At 39.7% G+C, this 25751-nt stretch overlaps 1 protein-coding gene across 1 annotated transcript in view; it reads left to right on the top strand.

The window, feature by feature from the left end:
* LONRF2 (LON peptidase N-terminal domain and ring finger 2) overlaps nt 1-25751 on the top strand; it is a 207110-nt gene that overhangs the window by 95630 nt on the left and 85729 nt on the right. Inside the window, exons 2-3 of the mRNA XM_053707682.1 lie at nt 6452-6570; nt 18731-18853. Of these exons, the coding sequence (XP_053563657.1) occupies nt 6452-6570; nt 18731-18853 (242 nt within the window). The remainder of the gene's footprint in view (nt 1-6451; nt 6571-18730; nt 18854-25751) is intronic.

The raw sequence follows: 25751 nt of genomic DNA on the forward strand, positions 1-25751 counted from the left end.
AGCAGCTGTGCACTGCCTGTAACATTTCCTTACCCCCCTCCACCAAAGTATTTGAATTATTTAGCCTTTTCTTACATACCTAAATATTTGTTATGCACATAATACACCTGAAAGTGTAGTGCGAAGAATTCTAATCATACTATACACGTTAGACAGAATAGCTATTCTAGTGCATTCTGGGCTGGATCTCTGGGTTTGCAGCTAGCGTTCCTGGTTTTCTTCTGAAATATAAGTGTAAATAGAAGTTTTTGTTCTCCTTGGTTACCTCACGTAGGCACTTTCAGAAATAAATTTGTTTGTTTTTTGAGCAAATCACAACCTGCACAACAGGCTCCTGGTGCCCCACCTTCCTGTGTAATAGCAACATCAATCAGAACAGCTCTCTGGCCTTCCTTCATAACACTAACAGGCAGTTCAGGAGAACAGTGCAATGAGGAATGAATGTATGCTGCATGCTATTGCAGTAACGCACACCTCTCCCTTATCTCTTGACAGGACCTACATTTTCAATCTAAGTGGGGTCATACCTTTTTAACAGGTTTGTTTCATCTGTTGACAATAATTATTAGAGACGTCCATTCAGCAGCTTTGTTCACTGCCAAATGCGGGAGATGGCAGACGCTTATGGCATTCAGCTCTTTTTGGAGCCGGATTTATTCTTGTAAAAGTGCATCACACTAAGAAACAGTCTACTCCAGAATTGTTGTTGTTTTAAAAAGATAGATAATCCCTTTACCCATTCCCTAGTTTTACAAACACTGTTATATTAATACACTTTTTACCTCTTATTACCTTGTATCTAAGCCTCTGCAGACTGCCTCCTTATCGCAGTTCTTTTGACAGACTTGCATTTTAGCCAATCAGTGCTTTCTCATAAATAACTCCACTGGAGTGAGCACAATGTTATCTATATGGCACACATGAACTAGCACTGTCTTACAAAGCAAATTTGATGATAAAAGAAAATTGGAAAGTTGTTTAATATGCCTTATCAGAATCATAAAAGTCCCTTTAAATTATGTTAAGCACTTCTGTTTAATATTAGAAAAAGTTGAAGGTTTAACATTTTAGCGGCCAAAATAGCTGCAGTCTATTGCTATAATCACACTTGGCACAGAGTACACCTTTAACTTTGGGTCCTTGTGTGGTGCTTTAAAAGGATGCTAAACTGCTGAGCTCAACAGCAGTAATATGGCTATTGGCTATGATTCACCATGTTATATGTCCTGCCCTGAGGTTTGCATGGATGCCTGACTCTTGGAATAAAACATGAAACCTATGTTTGCTCATTGCATACTCCCAACATTTCCCAGAGGCTTTTCTAGATGTAAGAGGTTAAAGTGATTGTGGGCAGTGGCATTTTGTAGGCTGGGCCATGTTGGCAGGGCTGCAGGTGGTCTGTGATCAGGGCCGTGTTGGGAGGGCAGAGTCACAAAGTATAAGTGGGTGTCTCTGGTGAACCATGGGAGTGGATCAGGTAGTTCATTAAAGGGACAGTAAAGTCAAAATGAAATTTTCCTGATGTAGTATATTCTGTGCAATTTACATTGGGTGTTTTGGGGACTAGCGTGGGCAGTGATAAACATTGGGAGAGCAGGCTTCCTGATTCTCTAGCATTCACTGAATAGTAAACCAGCTCATATTAGCTCATTGTACTCTAAAAAAATATTTATGAAATCATGCCTTCCTGTGTAGACCCCTGCCCCCTTGTAGGGCAGTGACGGCAAGTAACACACTTCACAAATAAAGTAAAAAAAAAAAAAAGGAAAGGTAAAATCCTAAAATTATAAATTAAAACATATTTTGCAATGATTTACATTAAAGGACCAGTAAATACAGTTGATTTGCATAATTGTCAAATGCATGAAACACAATGCAATAGCACTTAGTTTGAACTTCAAATGAGTAGTAAATATTTTTATGACAAATTTCAAAGTTATGTATTTTTCCACTCCCACTGCATCATGTGACAGCCATCAGCTAATCACAAATGCATATACATATATTCTGTGAATTCTTGCACATGATCAGTAGGAACTGGTAACTCAAAAAAAGTGTAAATATACAAAGACTGTGCATGTTTTGTTAATGGAAGTAAATTGGAAAGTTGCTCTATCTCAATCATGAAAGTTTAATTTTGACTTGAGTGTCCTTTTAATATATTTTACTCCTATTATCAAATTGTCTTCATTCTTTTTGTATCTTTATTTGAAAAGCAAGAATGTAAGTTTAGATGCCGGCCCATTTTTTGTGAACAACCTGGGTTGTTCTTGATTGCTGATTGGTGGATAAATTCACCCACCAATAAACAAGTGCTGTCCATGGTACTGAACCAAAATTGCCTGACTCCTTAGCTTAGATGCCTTCTTTTTCAAATAAAGATAGCAAGAGAACGAAGAAAAATTGATTATACGAGTAAATTAGAAAGTTGCTTAAAATTGCATGCTCTACTTGAATCACGAAAGAAAAAAATTTGGTCTTAGTGTCCCTTTAACCCCTTAATGACCAGAGCACTTTTCCATTTTCTGTCCGTTTGGGACCAAGGCTATTTTTACATTTCTGCGGTGTTTGTGTTTAGCTGAAATTTTCCTCTTACTCATTTACTGTACCCACACATATTATATACCGTTTTTCTCGCCATTAAATGGACTTTCTAAAAATACCATTATTTTCATCATATCTTATCATTTACTATAAAAAAAATTATAAAATATGAGGAAAATTGGAAAAAAACACACTTTTTCTAACTTTGAACCCCAAAATCTGTTACATATCTACAACCACCAAAAAACACCCATGCTAAATTGTTTCTAAATTTTGTCCTGAGTTTAGAAATACCCAATGTTTACATGTTCTTTGCTTTTTTTGTAACTTATAGGGCCATAAATACAAATAGCACTTTGCTATTTTCAAACCATTTTTTTTCAAAATTAACGCTAGTTACATTAGAACACTAATATCTTTCAGGAATCCCTGAATATCCATTGACATGTATATATTTTTTTTTAGAAGACATCCCAAATTATTGATCTAGGCCCATTTTGGTATATTTCATGCCACCATTTCACCGCCAAATGCGATCAAATACAAAAAATTGTTCACTTTTTCACAAATTTTTTCACAAACTTTCAGTTTCTCACTGAAATTATTTACATACTGCTTGTGCAATTATGGCATAAATGGTTGTAAATTCTTCTCTGGGATCCCCTTTGTTCAGAAATAGCAGACATATATGGCTTTGGCATTGCTTTTTGGTAATTAGAAGGCCGCTAAATGCCACTGCGCACCACACGTGTATTATGCCCAGCAGTGAAGGGGTTAATTAGGGAGCATGTAAGGAGCTTTTTGGGGTAATTTTAGCTTTAGTGTAGTGTAGTAGACAACCCCAAGTATTGATCTAGGCCCATTTTGGTATATTTCATGCCACCATTTCACCGCCAAATGCGATCAAATTAAAAAAAAACGTAAAATTTTTCACAATTTTAGGTTTCTCACTGAAATAATTTACAAACAGCTTGTGCAATTATGGCACAAATGGTTGTAAATGCTTCTCTGGGATCCCCTTTGTTCAGAAATAGCAGACATATATGACTTTGGAGTTGCTTTTTGGTAATTAGAATGCTGCTAAATGGCGCTGCGCATCACACGTGTATTATGGCTAGCAGTGAAGGGGTTAATTAGGTAGCTTGTAGGGAGCTTGCAGGGTTAATTTTAGCTTTAGTGTAAAGATCAGCCTCCCACCTGAAACATCAGACCCCCTGATCCCTCCCAAACATCTCTCTTCCCTCCCCTACCCCACAAATCTCCCCGCCATCTTAAGTACTGGCAGAAACTCTGCCAGTACTAAAATAAAAGGTATATTTGGGCTTTTTTGTGAATTTTTTGTTAGCATATTTACATATGCTTCTGTGTAGGGATCCCCCTTAGCCCCCAACCTCACTGATCCCCCACTAAACAGCTCTCTAACCCTCCCCCTCTGACTTAATGTGCGCCATCTTGGGTACTGGCAGCTGTCTGCCAGTACCCAGTTTAGAGAAAAAAAATGCTTTTTTTTAAAATAAAATATGTCCCTTTTCTGTAGTGTAGCTTTCCCCCCCCCCCAAGACCAACCCCCCACCCCTTCCAGATCCCTTAGATGGTAAAAGTAAAAGTTTATTTCATTTTTTTTTTACTTTTACTTTTTTACTTTTCTGTAGTGTAGCGGTTCCCACCCGCTCCCGCCCCGTGCACGCGCCCGCCCGCCACCCCCCGTGCACGCGCGCGCGCCCGTGCGCGCCCCCGACGGTCCCGATCCCGATCCCGCCCCCCGTGACGTCACGCGCAACACCGATGGCCGCCCACCCGCCTCCCAATTCGGCTCCCACCCACCAACGATACCGGCCATCGATGTCCGGTGCAGAGAGGGCCACAGAGTGGCTCTCTCTGCATCGGATGGCCATGTATGGTTATTGCAGGATGCCTCCATATCGAGGCATCACTGCAATAACCGGAAAGCAGCTGGAAGCGAGCAGGATCGCTTCCAGCTGCTTTCCACACCGAGGACGTGCAGGGTACGTCCTCAGGCGTTAACTGCCTTTTTTTTGAGGACGTACCCTGCACGTCCTCGGTCATTAAGGGGTTAATTACCTTGTATATAAGCCTCTGCTGACTACTCCTTATCTCAGTCCTTTGGACAGACATGCATTTTAGTTAAAGGGACAGTCTACACGAGAATTGTTATTGTTTTAAAAGATAGATAATCCCTTTATTACCCATTTCCCAGTTTTGCATAAACAACACAGTTATAATAATATACTTTTAACCTCTGTGATTATCTTGTATCTAAGCCTCTGCAAACTACCCCTTTTTTCAGTTCTTTTGACAGACTTGCAGTCTAGCCAATCAGTGCCTGCTCCCAGATAACTTCTCGTGCACGAGCACAGTGTTATCTATATGAAATACGTGAACTAACACCCTCTAGTGGTGAAAAACTGTTAAAATGCAATCTGAAAGAGGTGGGCTTCAAGGTCTAAGAAATTAGCATATGAACCTCCTAGGTTAAGCTTTCAACTAAGAATACCAAGAGAACAAAGCAAAATTGGTTATAAAAGTAAATTGGAAATTTTTTAAAATGACATGCTCTATCTGAATCATGAAAGTTTATTTTGGCCTAGACTGTCCCTTTAATCAGTGCTGCCTTCTAAATAACTCCACTGGAGTGATCACAATGCTATCCATATGGCACATGTGAACTAACACTGCCTAACTGTAAAAAACTGTCAAAATGCACTGCGATGAAAGGTGGTTTTCAATGGTTTTGAAATCTGTTTGATCCTACCTAGGTTTAACTTTCAAAAAAGAATACCAAGAGAACCAAGCAAATTTTAATGATAAAAGAAAATTGGAAAGTTGTTTAAAATTGCATGCCCTATCTGAATCATGAAAGGTTAATTTTGACGGGACAGTCTACAATAGAATTGTTATTGTTTTAAAAGATAGATAATCCCTTTACTACCCATACCCCAGTTTTGCACAACCAACAGTTATATTAATATACTTTTTACCTCTGTGATTACCTTGTATCTAAGCATCTTCTGACAGCCCCCTAATCACACGACAGTGACTATTTAAAATCCTTTGACTTGCATTTAGTACTGTTATGCGATCTCTTAAATATCTTTGCGGGCATGGACACAAAGTTAATTATATGGCCCACATGAACTATCAGTCTCCTGTTGTGAAAGGCAAATACAAAAGCATGTGATTAAGAAGCTGTCAATAGAACCTTTGAAACAGGCACAAATTTAGAGGTTTAAAAAATTATAAAGTATATAATATAACAATGTTGGTTGTGCAAACTGGGGAATCGGTAGTAAAGGCATTATCTATCTTTTTAAACAATAACAATTTTGTGTAGACTGTCCCTTTAAATATAAACCACAGCTTAGTGCTTTTTTTTTTACAATTAAACAGACTGTTTTATATTCATTTTATTTTTGTAAAGAAGCTTGTCTTCTAAATGAAAAAAAGAGAGCAGTTAAAAGTTGTTAGTGTCTGTTTAATATAACACAGCTGCTCTGTGGTCCTATAACTAGCTTACTGCTTGCTAAATATAGGGCAGGACACTTTGAAGAAAATCTATTGATGAAAATGAATAGTTGGAAATGACTCCCTCATGGACATAATAGGAAAATGTGTGCCTATTTTTATTTGGCCTAAAGTGGGTCAATTAGTGGTTGCGTTGCATTGTTTCTTTTCACGGGTCTGGGAGATGAAAACTGATAATAAATTAATAGTTATTGTGTATATATACAAAAGCTGTTCCTTTCTGAGGATTTAGGGCAGAAGCAGTTTATGTCTAGTTTTTTTTTTTTCCTTTGAAACATTTTGTATCTTGGCATCTGATAATATTTCAGGAATTTGTGTGCATACTGCTGAGCACAAGTTACATTAACTCTTTTTTTCTCTCCAGCTTCCTCTGACACTCTGTTAACACTACGTCGCTCAGAGCTGTATTTGACTATGAAAAACTTTAAGCAAGCCCTCTACGATGGAGAGATCATCTGCAGGAAACATCCACTGTGGCCCAAGGTACATAGTGTGTGTGACAACTGATGACTTGCTTGTTTGTCTGGCACACCTATAAATTCATTATGTAGTCTTTTTTTGCACAGTTTTGAGGGGCCTTAAAATGAAGGTCAATTTTGACTAATTAGTGCCCGGTTTTTAATAATCTTATTAAAAACAAGAGCACTTTAATTCATTAAAATTGACATTTCAAGCGGTTTCTTCAAAAACTTACCTTTTACTCCTGAAAGCTGCTCCATCGATTCCCCCGGCCGTCGGAAGCCCCTGCTTACGTCAGAAATGACGAATCCGTCTTCCTGCAATCACAGCGTTTCCCCCTGGGGGATCATGGTCTGAGGGAAAGCCGTGATTGGATGAAGTCGGAGTCGTCATTTTGGACCTGTGAAGAGGACTTGCGACGGGCAGAGGCAGCGCTGCAGCGGCTCTCAGGATTAAAAGGTAAGTTTTTGAAGAAAGCACTTGAAATGTCAATTTTGATAGGAGTATTAAAAACCGGGCACTAATTCGTCAAAATTGACCTTCACTTTAAAGGGACACTGAACCCAAATTTTTTCTTTTCTGATTCAGATAGAGAATTTAATTTTAAGCAACTTTCTAATTTACTCCTATTATCAAATGTTCTTCATTCTCTTAGTATCTTTATTTGAAAAGCAAGAATGTAAGTTTAGATGCCGGCCCATTTTTTGTGAACAACCTGGATTATCCTTGCTGATTGGTGGATAAATTCATAGATCAATAGAAAAATGCTGTCCAGAATACTGAACCAAAAATAAAGCTTAGATGCCTTCTTTTTCAAATAAAGATAGCAAGAGAATGAAGAAAATTTGATAATAGGAGTAAATTAGAACGTTGCTTAAAATTGGGGTTCAGTATCCCTTTAACTACTACTATTTCATAAATTGGGGTGTCTGAATGTGACTGCTGCAAATGCACTTTCAGATTAATTTGTTATTTTATTTAAAGCAAGGTTACATTTGAAAAACTCTTCAGTCACACGTATTAGAGCACAGCAATGTCACATTATTTAAATCATGAAAATCTTTATAAACTGATTTTGAAGCTAATGCATATCTATTGGACTGATAACTTATTGAATGATGATGATGCTGCCTACTCCTATCAGTTTTATTAGTGGGCAATTGTGGAAACAAAAAGTATTTAGGACAGTAATATCCATTTTGAAAAAATTAAAATACAAAAAACATTTTAAATGAAATACTTCCTTTTTTTTGAATGGCATCAAAAATAAAAAAGGGACAGTTTACCTTAAATGTTCTCCACTTTATCTTGTTCCCAATTATCCATTACCAGCTGGAGTGTATTAAATAGTTTACTAATAAATCCTTTTACTTTATTTTGATATTTGAAATAACTGATTTTTCCTGTGGTATCCCTACCTATTCTAAAAGTTTTCTATACTTAAAGGGACACTGAACCCAATTTTTTTCTTTTGTGATTCAGATAGAGCAGGCAATTTTAAGCAACTTTCTAATTTACTCCTATTATCATTTTTTCTTCGTTTTCTTGCTATCTTTATTTGAAAAAGAGGGCATCTAAGCTTTTTTTGGGGTTCAGAACTCTGGACAGCACTTTTTTATTGGTGGATGAATTTATCCACCAATCAGCAAGGACAACCCAGGTTGTTCACCAAAAATGGGCCGGAATCTAAACTTACATTCTTGTAGAATTAGAAAGTAAATTAGAAAGTTGCTTAAAATGTCATGCTCTTTCTGAATCATGAAAGAAAATTTTTGGCTACAGTGTCCCTTTAAGCATAGGTTAAAGAAAACTGTGTAAACATAGCCAGCAGAAAAAAGACATTTCCAGTAGGATGTAGAAGAGATAAGCAATAAAATGTTAGTTTTCAATTGTTTCAACTATTGGCCTTTGATTTACAGAGATAATATAAAGAAGCATTTGTGTTTATAGAAAGTGATAAACTAAGGATATCTGATTCCCCTGCAAGCTCAACCCATTTTGATGTGTTGAGGTTTGAAAGAACAAAATCAACTATTTTAAATACAAAAATAAACACAAATGGGAAATTTCGCATTAATTTGAACCACATTAAGGTAAAATCAATTTTACAGTTCACTGTCCCTTTAAGGAAACTTATATACCAGGTATGTTTACTATAGGATATAGGAAACCAAGTTTCACTGGTCATATGGATGACTTTTTTTTCCATTTATGCATAAATATTAAAATAGCTGTATAATGTGGACTGATATGAAAACTGTTTCAAATGGCTAAGTGTGCATTGTCACAAGTAATGGATTTCAAAATGTAAGAGGAAACGCGACAAATAACTTTTCTAGTATATGTTATAAACACACCTTTTTTTTCTAGAACTGTGCTCATTTTAGCAAAAAGATGTATTAGATATATTACAATAGAAGCAATAAAACGCTTATATCACTGACCTCAGGGGTTTACTATAAATAGAAAGTTTAACTTCACCATAAACTTAAACCTCTAACTGAAACGAATGACAAATCCTTCTGTAGCCAATCGTATCGTACCCCCTTTGGCGTCAAAACCAGGGGCATTATTATTAACCCCTTAATGACAGAGGACGTACCAGGTACGTCATAGAAAAATCTCCCCTTAACGACAATTGACGTACCTGGTACGTCCTCTGTTGTTTGAAGTGCTGGAAGCGATCATGATCGCTTCCAGCTGCTTACAAGGGATTGTAGTGATGCCTCAATATTGAGGCATCACTGCAATCCCCTATTTTATCCACTGATGCAAAAAGGGCCACTCTGTGGCCCTCTCTGCATCGGCCAGTGGTGGCAAATCATTAGTTCACGTTGGTGGGTGTGAGCAGCTACCTTGAGGAGGGTACGCTGTTAGTTGCAGTTGAAATTGTCCCGATCGGTTATTGCTTTGTGGGCGGTTGGCTCACCCATGTGCATTGCTGTTTCTTCAACAAAGGATATCTGAAGCATGAAGCAAATTAAATAATAGAAGTCAATTGGAATGTTGTTTAAAATTGTATGGTCTATCTCTCACTGGTTTTCAAACCTGTCCTCAGGCCTCCCCAACAGGCCAGGTTTTGTATTATTACCAGGGGCGGAACTACCATTGGTGCAGCAGTGGCACAAGGGCCCAGGTACTGAGGGGGCCCATATAAACCAGTCTATACATAGGCATGTGCAGAATATGTACAATTCTAATGCAGGGGAGACTTTTATTAGTGCAGGTCCATCTATCTATTCTTAAAATCATTATACAGAGCAGCATGAATATTATTGCTATTCCTTTCTACGGAGTTGCCTTTGGGGAGCCAAACAATTTTGCACTAGGGCCCTCTGTTAAGTAGGTCCGCTACTGAGTATTACCTTGGGCGAGAGCAGCAAAAATAACTGTTTACTAATCGGCTGATTATTTCACCTGTGCTCCAGTTCAGATACAACTCTATTACGTAGTGGTAACATTCTATCCAAAGGAAGGATACATAGTTTCTTAATCTGTAACACTGTGTGCCACTATTATCACTCCCGGCGGATATAAAGTCACAGATTAATCTGTTCATAAGGATTGAAAAAAAGCCCCAGTGTGATTTCAGATACTAGGTAGAGTCTTCCTTCGTATCATATAATGTTTAAATGGCTGAAGATATTTCTTACCCCACAAACGTACCACTTACGGCTGTTTTTCACCTCCCAGTGCCTTTCACAAACAGATGTGGCGGCATGCGCCTCGTGTGAATGTTTCACTCACTTCCGGGTTTTGGTCTCTGGTATCACCTGGGTTAGGTTTAGCCAATTACGGGAAGTTCTTTTCTCTTTCAGACTCTGTGCCGTTGCCTGTACATGTTCCAAAGTTCAATATTTACCCTTCTTCTTCATAGAGTGCTCTATATCAAGGGATCCGTGAATATGTAGCTTTTAGTGAATATGTAGAATTCCCACAAGTCTCATCTATGCGTTTCAGCTTCCTTGGAAGCCTTTCCCTTGATAAAGGCTTCCAAAAAAGCTGAAGCGCATAGATGAGCGCTCTATGAAGAAGAAGGATAAATATTTAACTTTGGAACACGTACAGGCAACGGCACGGAGTCTGAAAGTGGAAAGAACTTCCCGTGATTGGCTAAACCTAACCCAGGTGATACCAGAGACCAAAACCCGGAAGTGAGTGAAACATTCACACGAGGCGCACGCCGCCACAGCGGTTTGTGAAAGGCACTGGGAGGTGAAAACCAGCCGTAAGAAGTGGTACGTTTGTGGGGTAAGAAATATCTACAGCCATTTAAACACTATATGATACGAAGGAAGACTCTACCATGTATCTGAAATCACACTGGGGCTTTTTTTCAATCCTTATGAACTGATACATCTGTGACTTTATAACCGCCGAGAGTGATAATAGTGGCACACAGTGTTACAGATTAAGAAACTATGTATCCTTCCTTTGGATAGAATGTTACCGCTACATAATAGAGTTTTTTATTATTACCTACAGAGGAGGTTGGCATAATACTTTATTATATTCTTTTATTCTCTAAATTTTATTTCTTTATCTTAGAGTAAATTTATTATATGCGCATATAGTTTTTAAGTAACATAGATTTCCTTAACACCGGTGGTTGATAACTAGAATTTTATATTATATATTGGATGAAATAAATATTCTGATATCTTTTACACCCATTACTGGTTTATGTGTTTTTGCTTTTAGCGCTTCTTTTAGTTTATTCTATCAGTGCATTACTGGGAACTTGCTGCTGATTGGTGCCTACACATATGTTCCTCTTGTCATTGGCACAACTGTCTTCAGCTTGCTTCCAGTAGTGCATTGTAGCTCCTTCAACAAAGTATACCAAATGTTATAACAGAAGTAAATCATACTGGAAATACGTTAAAAATTGTATCAGATCAAACTGTACAATTTGGAATTACTGTTGGGGATTCATGTAACATTTCACAGTATCACACCACAATACTTTTTTCCACTTTTTTCACTTTTTTACTACACGCCTAATTTTGCATTGAATATTATATACCACTGGTTGGAGATTATTATTTGGATACACATATTTTTGGACACTCATCGCATATTTTTTGCATATTTTTGGACACTATAGCACTCATTGCACTTTACATTTGGACACCCCTATGCATTGGCCTTTTTTTATTTTTTTGATGTTTATTTAGCTTTAACACCAACTGTGATTGTCGCATACACCTCAAGTCTGAATTCATACTTGTTTTACTATCACTGTTGATTCTTATGAGAGACCATCTTTATTACAAGTATCATTTTTAGATACACCATGGATCCATGCAGTTTTTAGCCATTGTACTATTGTTTTTATCATTGTATTGTTTTTATCATTGTTTGCTTTTATTACTATTGCAATTTTATGTATTGAATTGGAAGTATATGTATTAAATTGTTAACACCTTTCAGCTTTTAGCGCTCCCTTCCACACCTTTTCCAATTAGTCTTTGGACAAGTTATCAGCCTAGAGATTCACATAGTTTTTTACCCTACACATGTGAATGTCTATTGAACACTGTGTAAGGACATGATACAATATATATTTATTTGTTAAATGTTTAAAGAGAGAGTAAACACTTTGCAATTAAAGGGACACGAAACCCAAAAAAATTATTTCATGATTCAGATAGAGAATACAATTTTAAACAACTTTATAATTTACTTCTATTATCTAATCTGTTTCATTCTCTTGGTATTATTTTGTTGAAGAAGCAGCAATGCACTAATGGTTTCTAACTGAACACATGGGTGAGCCAATCACAATCGGTGTGTGTGTGTGTGTGTATATATATATATATATATATATATATATATATATATATATATAGCCACCAATCAACAACTAGAACCTAGGTTCTCTGCTGCCCTTGAGCTTTCCTAGATAAACCTTTCAGCAAATGATAACAAGAGAATGAAGCAAATTAAAAAATAGACGTAAATTGGAAAGTTGTTTAAAATTGTATTCTCTATCTGAATCATGAAAGAAAATTTTTGAGTTTCATGCCCCTTTAAGACATTTCTGTTGTGTTGCTATAGAATAACATATCAGATTTAAAACAAATTGGTATCCTTTTTACTGCAGTTATGTTTCACTAGAAAAACCTCAACCCACAATGTGACTTGTTTAGTTTACAAGATTAGCTGCTGTCATAAATTTATTAAAGAAGGATTTGTTTTGCAGTTTTCTGATAAAGCGAGTTATGGACAAATTATATAGCAGAGGTAGCCTTGAGAGGTCGATATATTGCAAAGTTGATTCTTTACGCATAACTAAAAATGTTATTTAAAAATTTCAAGGTGTTTATTGTCCCTTTAAGCACCCTGTGTTCTATTATTGTGACTTTAGTTGAAGATCAGATCAAATGTTATGTACTATTTATTCAGAAATCCGGGTAACTCTGAATGGTTTATATTCTTTTTCTTGCTAATGTATATATTGCCCAACACTGGTTTAGTAAAAAGCCTAGCTTCCTTTTTGTTGGAGAAAAGTGTGACAGTGTGAGAATTGTGGCCCCTGGACTGCTGAACTCTACAAAGATTCTCTTGATGCATTTAAAAAAGTAAGTTTATTAGACTTCTAACTAAAAATATAATAGACAATCAAAAAACATTTATGCTTACCAGATAAATTCCTTTTCTTTTCTGGCAGGGAGAGTTCACGACTTCATTCCTTACTGTTGGGAAACACCTGTCCACCAGGAGGAGGCAAAGACACCCCAGCCAAAGGCTTAAATATCCCTCCCACTTACCTTATCCCCCAGTCATTCTGCCGAGGGAACAAAGAAAAGTAGAAGAATCATAAAGGTATAAAGGTACCAGAAGAAATAATATAAAAAGGGAGCCGCCCAACAAAAAATAAATTATGGGCAGGGTCGTGGACTCTTCCTGCCAAGAAGGAAAGGAATTTATCTGGTAAGCATAAATTATGTTTTCCTTCCATAAGGCAGGGAGCGTCCACAACTTCATTCCTTACTGTTGGAGGACACTGAAGGAATAATGGGCGGAAACATAAAAGTAGCGGACCCTATTCTGAGGGCACCACAGCCTGCAAAACATTTCTCCCGAAAGCTGCTTCAGCCAAAGTAAACACATCAAGCTTGTAAAATTTAGAAAAAGTGTGTAAGGAGGACCAGGTAGCCGCCTTACAAATCTGATCCATTGAGGCTTTGTTCTTAAAAGCCCAGGAGGAAGTCACTGCTCTAGTGGAATGAGCCGTTATCCTCTCAGGAGGCTGTCTCATAAGCTAAGCGGATGACATGCCTTAACCAGAAAGATAGGGAAGTCGTAGTAGCCTTCTGTCCCTAACTCTTCCCCCGTATAGATGACAAAGCGGAAGATTTTCTGAATTCCTTAGTAGCCTGAAGATAGAACTTCAAGGCACGAACCACATCTAGATTGTGAAGCAAACATTCCTTCGCTAAAGGAGGATTAGGACACAAGGAAGGAACAGCAATTTCTTGATGTTACGATCCAACACCACCTTAGGGAGGAACCCAAATTTAGTGCGTAAAACCGCCTTATCGGCATGGAAAAACAGATAAGGGGGTCACATTGCAAAGCATAAATCTCAGAAACTTTGCGCGCAGAGGAAATAGCCAGAAAAAAACGAACCTTCCAAGATAACAATTTAATGTCAACAGTATGCTTAGGCTCAAACTGAGCCTGCTGCAAAACACTAAGAACAAGATTGAGGCTCCAAGGCGGAGCCCTAGATCTAAACACAAGTCTGGTCCTTGTCATAGCCTTAACAAAGGACTGCACATCAGGGAGCTCAGCCAATCTCTTGTGCAGTAACACAGGCAGGGCCGATATCTGTCCCTTCAGGGACCTAGCAGATAGACCCTTCTCCAGTCCATCCTGGAGAAAAGATCAAATTCTGGCAAACTTAACCTTATTCCAGGAAAAGACATGCTCTTCACACCAGTACAAGTAAGTCATTCACACTTTATGGCAGATACAATGAGTAACTGGCTTATGAGCTTGAACCAGAGTGTCTATAACACTCTCTCAGAAAATCCTCTCTTGGCTAAGACTAAGCGTTCAATCTCCACGCAGTCAGCCTAAAAAATTTTAGATTTTGATGAACACAGGGACCCTGTATCAGCAGATCTCTGCGACAAGGTAACCTCCACTGAGGAGATGAGGACATCCCTACCAGATCCGCAAACCACGTCCTTCGCGGACATGACGGAGTAATCGGAATCACTGATGCGAGCCACCACACGAGGGACAAGCGGTAATGAAGGAAAAAGATATGAGTCTGAACCTCCATGGTACTGATAGGGCATCTATCAGTTCTGCCTGAGGATCCCTCGACCCGTACCTGGGTAGCTTGGTATTGAGGCGGGATGCCATGAGATCTATCTCCGGCATCCCCCACTTGCTGCATATCTCTGCAAACACCTCGGGATGGAGAGACCATTCCCCTGGGTGAGAGGATTGCCTGCTGAGGAAGTCTGCTCCCCAATTGTCCACACCCGGAATGTGGATCGCTGACAGCGTACATCTGTGCGTCTCCGCCCACTCTAGTATCTGAGATACTTCTCTCCTCACCAAGGGACTTCTTGTTCCCCCCTGATGGTTGATTTAAGCAACCAAGGTTATATTGTCTGATTGGAATCTGATAAATTGAGACGAACCCAGAAGGGCCAAGGCATTGAAGATTGCCCAGATTTCGAATATATTGATCAGAAGGAAGGACTCCTCCTGAGTCAACAGCCCCTTGTGCCTTCTTGGCACCCCAAACGGCTCCCCAGCCAGAAAGGTTTGCGTCCGTAGTCAGAATCTCCCAGGGCGGTCTCAAGAAGCACGTGCCTTGGGACAGATCTGGACAGAGCCACCAAGAGAGCTAGTCTCTCAACAGGTTGTCCAGCACAATCTGTTGAGACAGATGTGAATGGTCGCCGTTCCATTGTCTCAGCATGCATAGTTGTAAGGGTATGAGATGGAATCTGGCAAAGGGAATGATGTCCATACAGGACACCATGAGTCCAGTCACCTTCATACACTGGGCCACTGAGGGTCTCAATGAGGCCTGGAGGGCAAGACATGCAGTAGTTAGCTTGCAACGTCTCTGATCTGTGAGAAATATTCTCATGGATATGGAGTCTATTATTGTCCCCAGGAAATTCACCCTGGTACTTGGAGTAAGAGAATTCTTTTCCAAGTTTATCTTCCATCCATGTGATCGAAGAAGACTGAGAAGGGACTCTGAGTGTTCTTCCGCCAGACAAAAAGATGGTGCCTGTACCAAGATATCGTCCAGGTAAGGCGCTACTGCAATACCTTGTGTTCTTGCAACGGCTAGAAGAGCTCCCAGAACCTTCATAATTATCCTTGGAGCAGTATCTAGGCCAAACGGAAGAGCTATGAACTGGAAGTTCTGGTCCAGAAAGACAAACCTCAGGAACTGAAAATGCTCCCTGTGTATCAGAACGTGAAGGTATGCATCCTTCAGGTCTATGGTGGTCATAAACTGTCCTTCCTGAACCAGAGGAAGGATTGACCGTATTGTCTCCATCTTGAAAGCGAGAACACTCAAACTTGTTCAGGCACTTAAAGTTCAGAATCGGATGAAAGTTCCCTCCTTTTTTGGAACCACGAAAAAGTTTGAATAAAACCCCAAACCCTCTGCTGTAGGTACCAGGACAATTACTCCTAGAGAGGAGAGTTCCCATACGCAACCTAAAAAGGCACTCCTCTTCTCTGGTCTTGTAGACAGTCTGGAGTAGGAATCTGCCCCTGGGCGGATGAGATTTGAATCCTTTTCGGTAACCCTTAGATACAACCTCCAGGACCCAAGGATCCTGGAACCAAGCGTCTAAAAAAAGAGACAGTCTGCCCCCTACTCGATCCGATCCCGGAATGGGGGCCGTCCCTTAATGCCAATTTGTTTGGACTTATTCCAGGACTGAGCCGGCTTTCAAATACTCTTGGGCTGCTCGGATTTGGATGAGGATTGCTGTCGTTGTGATTTGTCAGAACAAAAGGAACGAAAATTAGATGATTGCCGTCTCTTAGGCCTATTCTTCTTATCCTGCGGTAGGAAGGCACCCTTCCCTCCGGTAACCGTAGAAATAATGGAGTCCAGCCCTGGACCGAATAAAATCTTCCCTTTTGAAAGGAAGAGAAAGGAGTCTGGATTTAGATGTCATATCCACAGACCAAGACTTCAAACAGAGTGTCGCACCAGTAGGTAGCTGCTCCAGCAACCGTGGCTACAGCTGCTGCTGGTTGAAAAGAAAACCCTGTATGTTGAAACATCTTCCTCAGAAAAGTTTCCATTTTCTTAACCATAGGCTCTCTAAAAGAACTATCCTCTAGGGGGGTAGTAGTACGCTTAGCCAGCATAGAAATAGCGCCATCCACCTTAGGGATGGAGCCCCACAAATCTAATTGAGAATCAGGGACCGGGAATACATTTTTAAAAGTAGAGGAGAGGAAAAAAGAAGTTCCTATTCTTTCCCATTCGTTACTAATAATGTTCGCCATCTTAACTGGCACAGGAAAAGTCAGAGGGACCTTCCTGTCTTCATAAACCCTGTCTAACTTAGGGATCTTAGGTTCCTCAGGGCGTGTAGCCTCTGGAACCTCTAGCGTAGACAAAACCTCCTTTAATAAAAAACGCAGATGCTCAATTTTAAATCTAAAGGAGGGTTCCTCCCCTGAAGGAGGTTTAGAAACTGAAGCTTCCGGCTCAGAAAGTTCACCCTCTGAAACTACAGAGGTTAACTCATCCTCGGATAGCTGGGATATAGTAGCTAAATCAGACAAATATTTAGATTACTCTAGGTTAGGAAAACTATGTTTAACCTTTCTTTACGTTTGCTAGAGGGAGGTAAGTCACTCAGGGCCGCAGACACCGCCGATTGTAATTGCGCTGTAAAGTCTGGGACACTCAACACATCCTAGACCCAGACAACTAACCGTGAAAATGCTCTCCTTAGGAGTGCTGTCCACAGTAGGATTGTAGGAAAATGAGAAGACCGCACCCGGTCATGTGGTGCGTAGGACAGGACTTCCCCTGCTATGAAAAAGGCGCTAAGCTATTATGAGCTGCGCAACACTCAAAAACCAAAGTGAAACCTGTTTGTTTCAAGCCAAAAGCACACAGTCTATGAGCCCAAAAACTCTCACATTGAAGCAGTTATAATTAACCCCTAGCTGTTCAAATAATTTTTTCTGAAGGAGATATTAACCCAAGATCCTATCGAGGCATAAAGGAGCCACACTTTGACCCTGTATATCAAAAGTGTATATATAAAACGGTCTTGCCCTCCAGGATCCATGCTGTGGAACAGGCACAGCCTCTCAAGTGTGACAGTCTTGCAGCGACGCTTCTGACATGGACTTGAGTGTGTAACAGCAAGCAGTGAAACTCGTCACCACTGATTGCTCAGGAGCTGTTAGGCGACAGTCTGGATGGGTTCGCAGAAAAACTTTACCTGCATCTCCAGACTCTAACTTTCATCAATACTCTTACTGAGAGGTTGACATGATTACCTAAAACTCCTTTCTTGAAGGGAACATACCCATTACAGGACTATCCGAATCTTCTGACACTTCTCTGCCACCTCCTATAGTGACGAAAGGCAAAGAATGACTGGGGGATAGGGGAAGTGGGAGGGATATTTAAGCTTTTGGCTGGGGTGTCTTTGCCTCCTCCTGGTGGCCAGGTGTTGAATTTCCCAACAGTAAGGAATGAAGTAGTGGACTCTCCCTGCCTTATGGAAGGAAAGTCTTTTTTCACATTGCACGTTTGTTGAGCAATTGTTTATTTTATGTCTAAACATTTAGTCTAACAATTATTTCACCAGATCCCTAAAATGTAATTTGAGTTGCAAAAGATAAAGAAAGATACCTTGTGGTACTGCTACAAGAGAAAAATATGCACATATTCCTGACCACATTCCCAGCAAGCATTTGCTCCTACACAGTATATACATACTATTTCCAGCTCTGGTTATAATGTCCTTTTTACATTATTATTATAGAAGTCAACACATACTTTCAATACATTTTTCTCTCTTGAGAACATCATGTCCTTTGCCGTTAATGTAATCCTGTGTGCCTGTTTAATAGAGAGGATTATTTTTAGAAAGCATGGTACAAGATGTTTGGTTAATCGGTTTTGAAGCATGTCACGTTACTATGTTTGCAGGGACATTATGTGAAAGCACAAGCACTCTCTGGACTAGGAAGGACGGAGGAGGCTTTGAAGGAGTTTCTGTATTGTCTTGCCTTAAATCCAGACTGGAGTTCAATGAAGACTGAAGCACAAAAGGTAGCTTCCTCTGTACATGTCAGATCCTTCTTTCTTTCCGAGCCAGGAGAATAATATAGGTTTGTGCGTTGGTACAAACTCCGCTATTGAAGGAATTATTTCTATATCGTATTAGTTTGTTTTTTCACACACAATAATTTATGCTTTTATCTAACTCTTTGACGAGCACAGTACCACCCTCCCTGTTTAATGATAAACATAACCTCTTAATAAAAGTTTTACTGAAATGGTCCTCACTACGTTTTAATAGTACTGTTGCTCATCTTGCCATTAAAGGGATTCTAAAACCAATTTTTTTTATTTTCATGATTCAGATTGAGCATGCAATTTTAATCAACTTTGTAATTTATTCCTATTATCAAATTTTCTTATTTCTCTTGCTATCTTCATATGAAAATCAAGAATGTAAGCTTTGGAGTCGGCCCATTCTTGGTTCAGAACCTGGGTTGCAATTGCTGATTGGTGGCTAAATGTATCCACCTATCAGCAAGCGCTATCCAGGGTGCTTAACCAAAAATGGTCCGGCTCCTTAGCTTTGATTTCTGCTTTTTCAAATAAAGATGGGATTATAGGAGTAAATTACAAAGTTGCTTAAAATTGCATGCTCTATATGAATCAAGAAAGTAACAATTTGGGTTTAGTATCCCTTTAATATCAGACACAGCTAAATAAAGACACTGTAGAAATAGACAGAAAAGAACTTCCAAATGTTTTATTTTTTCACCAGATTACAGCTCTTATTTACTAGATTGTCAAGGTGTAAGTTAATCATGATGTAAAACAAATGTTCTGTATAAAACCAATCTAGGAAAATGCCCTCATCCTGCTCCTTTAAAGAAGAAAGACGTGTTAGTTGCAAACTGCCCCTAACCAGCTCCAGGTGATGCCGCCTCTTCATCATGGCGCAGCATGTATCCTGGGCAATCAATGGCTAAATCTGTGCTGTGCAGCTATGATTAGCCATGTATGTTATAGGCAAACAAGGAATAGATCACTTCTGGAAGGTTACTGGGCAAGTAGAGGGTTTAGTAGCTTAGTGTGGTTAACAGTGGTAATTTAACAAGTTGTTTGCCATGTATGTTCTGGGCCTAAAGCATTGTATTGGATGTGTTTTGGGTAATTATGGAGATAAAGCACATCTGGTAGTATTGTTTGTATTTGTTATTTATGGCCCGAGGCCTCTCAAAGCCTCACCGACATCGAGATAAATCATCAGCTTATTTTATTGAGTTCTAAATTATGTGTTTTTCCTTCACATACATAAAATTAGGGAACTGCTTAATATGATTGTTTTCAAGATAAAAACAGAATTTATGTTTACCTGATAAATTACTTTCTCCAATGGTGTGACCGGTCCACGGCGTCATCCTTACTTGTGGGATATTCTCTTCCCCAACAGGAAATGGCAAAGAGCCCAGCAAAGCTGGTCACATGATCCCTCCTAGGCTCCGCCTTCCCCAGTCATTCGACCGACGTAAAGGAGGAAAATTTGCATAGGAGAAACCATATGATACCGTGGTGACTGTAGTTAAAGAAAATAAATTATCAGACCTGATTAAAAAACCAGGGCGGGCCGTGGACCGGACACACCGTTGGAGAAAGTAATTTATCAGGTAAACATAAATTCTGTTTTCTCCAACATAGGTGTGTCCGGTCCACAGCGTCATCCTTACTTGTGGGAACCAATACCAAAGCTTTAGGACACGGATGAAGGGAGGGAGCAAATCAGGTCACCTAGATGGAAGGCACCACGGCTTGCAAAACCTTTCTCCCAAAAATAGCCTCAGAAGAAGCAAAAGTATCAAACTTGTAAAATTTAGTAAAAGTGTGCAGTGAAGACCAAGTCGCTGCCTTACATATCTGATCAACAGAAGCCTCGTTCTTGAAGGCCCATGTGGAAGCCACAGCCCTAGTGGAATGAGCTGTGATTCTGTCAGGAGGCTGCCGTCCGGCAGTCTCGTAAGCCAATCTGATGATGCTTTTAATCCAAAAAGAGAGAGAGGTAGAAGTTGCTTTTTGACCTCTCCTTTTACCAGAATAAACAACAAACAAGGAAGATGTTTGTCTAAATGTCTAAAATCCTTTGTAGCATCTAAATAGAATTTTAGAGCACGAACAACATCCAAATTGTGCAACAGACGTTCCTTCTTTGAAACTGGATTCGGACACAAAGAAGGTACGACTATCTCCTGGTTAATGTTTTTGTTAGCATCCTTTAAATCCACCGTGGTCATGAACTGACCTTCCTGGATGGAAGGAAGAATTGTTCGAATGGTTTCCATTTTGAACGATGGAACCTTGAGAAACTTGTTTAGGATCTTGAGATCTAAGATTGGTCTGAACGTTCCCTCTTTTTTGGGAACTACGAACAGATTGGAGTAGAACCCCATCCCTTGTTCTCCTAATGGAACAGGATGAATCACTCCCATTTTTAACAGGTCTTCTACACAATGCAAGAATGCCTGTTTTTTATGTGGTCTGAAGACAATTGAGACCTGTGGAACCTCCCCCTTGGGGGAAGCCCCTTGAATTCCAGAAGATAACCTTGGGAGACTATTTCTAGCGCCCAAGGATCCAGAACATCTCTTGCCCAAGCCTGAGCGAAGAGAGAGAGTCTGCCCCCCACCAGATCCGGTCCCGGATCGGGGGCCAACATCTCATGCTGTCTTGGTAGCAGTGGCAGGTTTCTTGGCCTGCTTTCCTTTGTTCCAGCCTTGCATTGGTCTCCAGGCTGGTTTGGCTTGAGAAGTATTACCCTCCTGCTTAGAGGACGTAGCACTTGGGGCTGGTCCGTTTCTGCGAAAGGGACGAAAATTAGGTTTATTTTTGGCCTTGAAAGACCTATCCTGAGGAAGGGCGTGGCCCTTGCCCCCAGTGATATCAGAGATAATCTCTTTCAAGTCAGGGCCAAACAGCGTTTTCCCCTTGAAAGGAATGTTAAGCAATTTGTTCTTGGAAGACGCATCCGCTGACCAAGATTTTAACCAAAGCGCTCTGCGCGCCACAATAGCAAACCCAGAATTTTTCGCCGCTAACCTAGCCAATTGCAAAGTGGCGTCTAGGGTGAAAGAATTAGCCAATTTGAGAGCACGAATTCTGTCCATAATCTCCTCATAAGAAGAAGAATTATTATTGATCGCCTTTTCTAGCTCATCGAACCAGAAACACGCGGCTGTAGTGACAGGGACAATGCATGAAATTGGTTGTAGAAGGTAACCTTGCTGAACAAACATCTTTTTAAGCAAACCTTCTAATTTTTTATCCATAGGATCTTTGAAAGCACAACTATCTTCTATGGGTATAGTGGTGCGTTTGTTTAGAGTAGAAACCGCCCCCTCGACCTTGGGGACTGTCTGCCATAAGTCCTTTCTGGGGTCGACCATAGGAAACAATTTTTTAAATATGGGGGGAGGGACGAAAGGTATACCGGGCCTTTCCCATTCTTTATTTACAATGTCCGCCACCCGCTTGGGTATAGGAAAAGCTTCGGGGGGCCCCGGGACCTCTAGGAACTTGTCCATTTTACATAGTTTCTCTGGAATGACCAAATTCTCACAATCATCCAGAGTGGATAACACCTCCTTAAGCAGAGCGCGGAGATGTTCCAACTTAAATTTAAATGAAATCACATCAGGTTCAGCTTGTTGAGAAATTTTCCCTGAATCTGAAATTTCTCCCTCAGACAAAACCTCCCTGGCCCCCTCAGACTGGTGTAGGGGCCCTTCAGAACCAATATCATCAGCGTCCTCGTGCTCTTCAGTATTTTCTAAAACAGAGCAGTCGCGCTTTCGCTGATAAGTGGGCATTTTGGCTAAAATGTTTTTGATAGAATTATCCATTACAGCCGTTAATTGTTGCATAGTAAGGAGTATTGGCGCGCTAGATGTACTAGGGGCCTCCTGTGTGGGCAAGACTGGTGTAGACGAAGGAGGGGATGATGCAGTACCATGCTTACTCCCCTCACTTGAGGAATCATCTTGGGCATCATTTTCTCTATATTTTGTGTCACATAAATCACATCTATTTAAATGAGAAGGAACCTTGGCTTCCCCACATTCAGAACACAGTCTATCTGGTAGTTCAGACATGTTAAACAGGCATAAACTTGATAACAAAGTACAAAAAACGTTTTAAAATAAAACCGTTACTGTCACTTTAAATTTTAAACTGAACACACTTTATTACTGCAATTGCGAAAAAGTATGAAGGAATTGTTCAAAATTCACCAAAATTTCACCACAGTGTCTTAAAGCCTTAAAAGTATTGCACACCAAATTTGGAAGCTTTAACCCTTAAAATAACGGAACCGGAGCCGTTTTTATATTTAACCCCTTTACAGTCCCTGGTATCTGCTTTGCTGAGACCCAACCAAGCCCAAAGGGGAATACGATACCAAATGACGCCTTCAGAAAGTCTTTTCTATGTATCAGAGCTCCTCACACATGCATCTGCATGTCATGCTTCTCAAAAACTAGTGCGCAATACAGGCGCGAAAATGAGACTCTGCCTATGATTAGGGAAAGCCCCTAGAGAATAAGGTGTCCAATACAGTGCCTGCCGGTTATTTTACAAAATTCCCAAGATTAAAATAATTCCTCAAGGCTATGGAGTATAAAATATGTTTATATATAAATCGATTTAGCCCAGAAAATGTCTACAGTCTTAAAAAGCCCTTGTGAAGCCCTTTTTTTCTGTCTGTAATAAAAATGGCTTACCGGATCCCATAGGGAAAATGACAGCTTCCAGCATTACATCGTCTTGTTAGAATGTGTCATACCTCAAGCAGCAAAAGTCTGCTCACTGTTCCCCCAACTGAAGTTAATTCCTCTCAACAGTCCTGTGTGGAAACAGCCATCGATTTTAGTAACGGTTGCTAAAATCATTTTCCTCTTACAAACAGAAATCTTCATCTCTTTTCTGTTTCAGAGTAAATAGTACATACCAGCACTATTTTAAAATAACAAACTCTTGATTGAATAATAAAAACTACAGTTAAACACTAAAAAACTCTAAGCCATCTCCGTGGAGATGTTGCCTGTACAACGGCAAAGAGAATGACTGGGGAAGGCGGAGCCTAGGAGGGATCATGTGACCAGCTTTGCTGGGCTCTTTGCCATTTCCTGTTGGGGAAGAGAATATCCCACAAGTAAGGATGACGCCGTGGACCGGACACACCTATGTTGGAGAAATGGCAAACTTAGAGCAGTGCTTGATTATCCTTCACGCAGAGCACCTGTGGTGATTTAAAACTTCCTGGCTCCTGGGAATGTGAGCACTAATGCTGCCCACAAATTCTCCCAATACCCTAGTGTTGTTTTTCTTTTATTCAGTTGCCAGCACCATTGTTTGTTGTGCATAATACCACAATTCCCAGCAGACCAAGCAACATGCTGTAAAGTGTAGTCCTTGAGCAATGAGCAGTATTCTATAGCCAGAGGTCTGCTCTGTGTAGGAAGGCGTTGGAAATATATTGACCCTTTGCATACCTGTGTGTTCTTTTTGATTTTTTATTATAAATACTTCTGGGTTGGAGCCCGGTTTTCCTCTCAGCGTGCAGTGAATGTCAGAGGGATGTGAGGAGAGTATTGCCTATTTGAATTCAATGATCTCCTTCTACGGGGTCTATTTCATAGGTTCTCTGTTATCGGTCGTAGAGATTCATCTCTTTCCTCCCTTTTCAAATCGACGATATACTCTTATATATATACCATTACCTCTGCTGATTTTCGTTTCAGTACTGGTTTGGCTTTCTACAACATGTAGATGAGTGTCCTGGGGTAAGTAAGTCTTATTTTCTGTGACACTCTAAGCTATGGTTGGGCACTTTTTTATAAAGTTCTAAATATATGTATTCAAACATTTATTTGCCTTGACTCAGGATGTTCAACATTCCTTATTTCAGACAGTCAGTTTCATATTTGGGATAATGCATTTGAATCAATCATTTTTTTTTCTTACCTTAAAATTTGACTTTTTCCCTGTGGGCTGTTAGGCTCGCGGGGGCTGAAAATGCTTCATTTTATTGCGTCATTCTTGGCGCGGACTTTTTTGGCGCAAATTTTTTTTTCTGTTTCCGGCGTCATACGTGTCGCCGGAAGTTGCGTCATTTTTGACGTTCTTTTGCGCCAAAAGTGTCGGCGTTCCGGATGTGGCGTCATTTTTGGCGCCAAAAGCATTTAGGCGCCAAATAATGTGGGCGTCTTATTTGGCGCTAAAAAAAATATGGGCGTCACTTTTGTCTCCACATTATTTAAGTCTCATTTATTGCTTCTGGTTGCTAGAAGCTTGTTCACTGGCATTTTTTCCCATTCCTGAAACTGTCATTTAAGGAATTTGATCAATTTTGCTTTATATGTTGTTTTTTCTATTACATATTGCAAGATGTCCCACGTTGCAACTGAGTCAGAAGATACTTCAGGAAAATCGCTGCCTGGTGCTGGAGCTACCAAAGCTAAGTGTATCTGCTGTAAACTTTTGGTAGCTGTTCCTCCAGCTGTTGTTTGTATTGAATGTCATGACAAACTTGTTAATGCAGATAATATTTCCTTTAGTAAAGTTCCATTACCTGTTGCTGTTCCGTCAACATCTAATACTCAGGGTGTTCCTGATAACATAAGAGATTTTGTTTCTGAATCCATTAAGAAGGCTATGTCTGTTATTCCTCCTTCTAGTAAACATAAAAAGTCTTTTAAAACTTCTCATTATCCAGATGAATTTTTAAATGAACATCATCATTCTGATTCTGATAATGGTTCTTCTGGTTCAGAGGAATCTGTCTCAGAGGTTGATGCTGATAAATCTTCATATTTATTTAAAATGGAATTTATTCGTTCTTTACTTAAAGAAGTCCTAATTGCATTAGAAATTGAGGATTCTGGTCCTTTTGATACTAAATCTA

This window comes from Bombina bombina, chromosome 3, assembly GCF_027579735.1.
Source record: "Bombina bombina isolate aBomBom1 chromosome 3, aBomBom1.pri, whole genome shotgun sequence".
NCBI classification, from domain to species: Eukaryota; Metazoa; Chordata; class Amphibia; order Anura; family Bombinatoridae; genus Bombina; species Bombina bombina.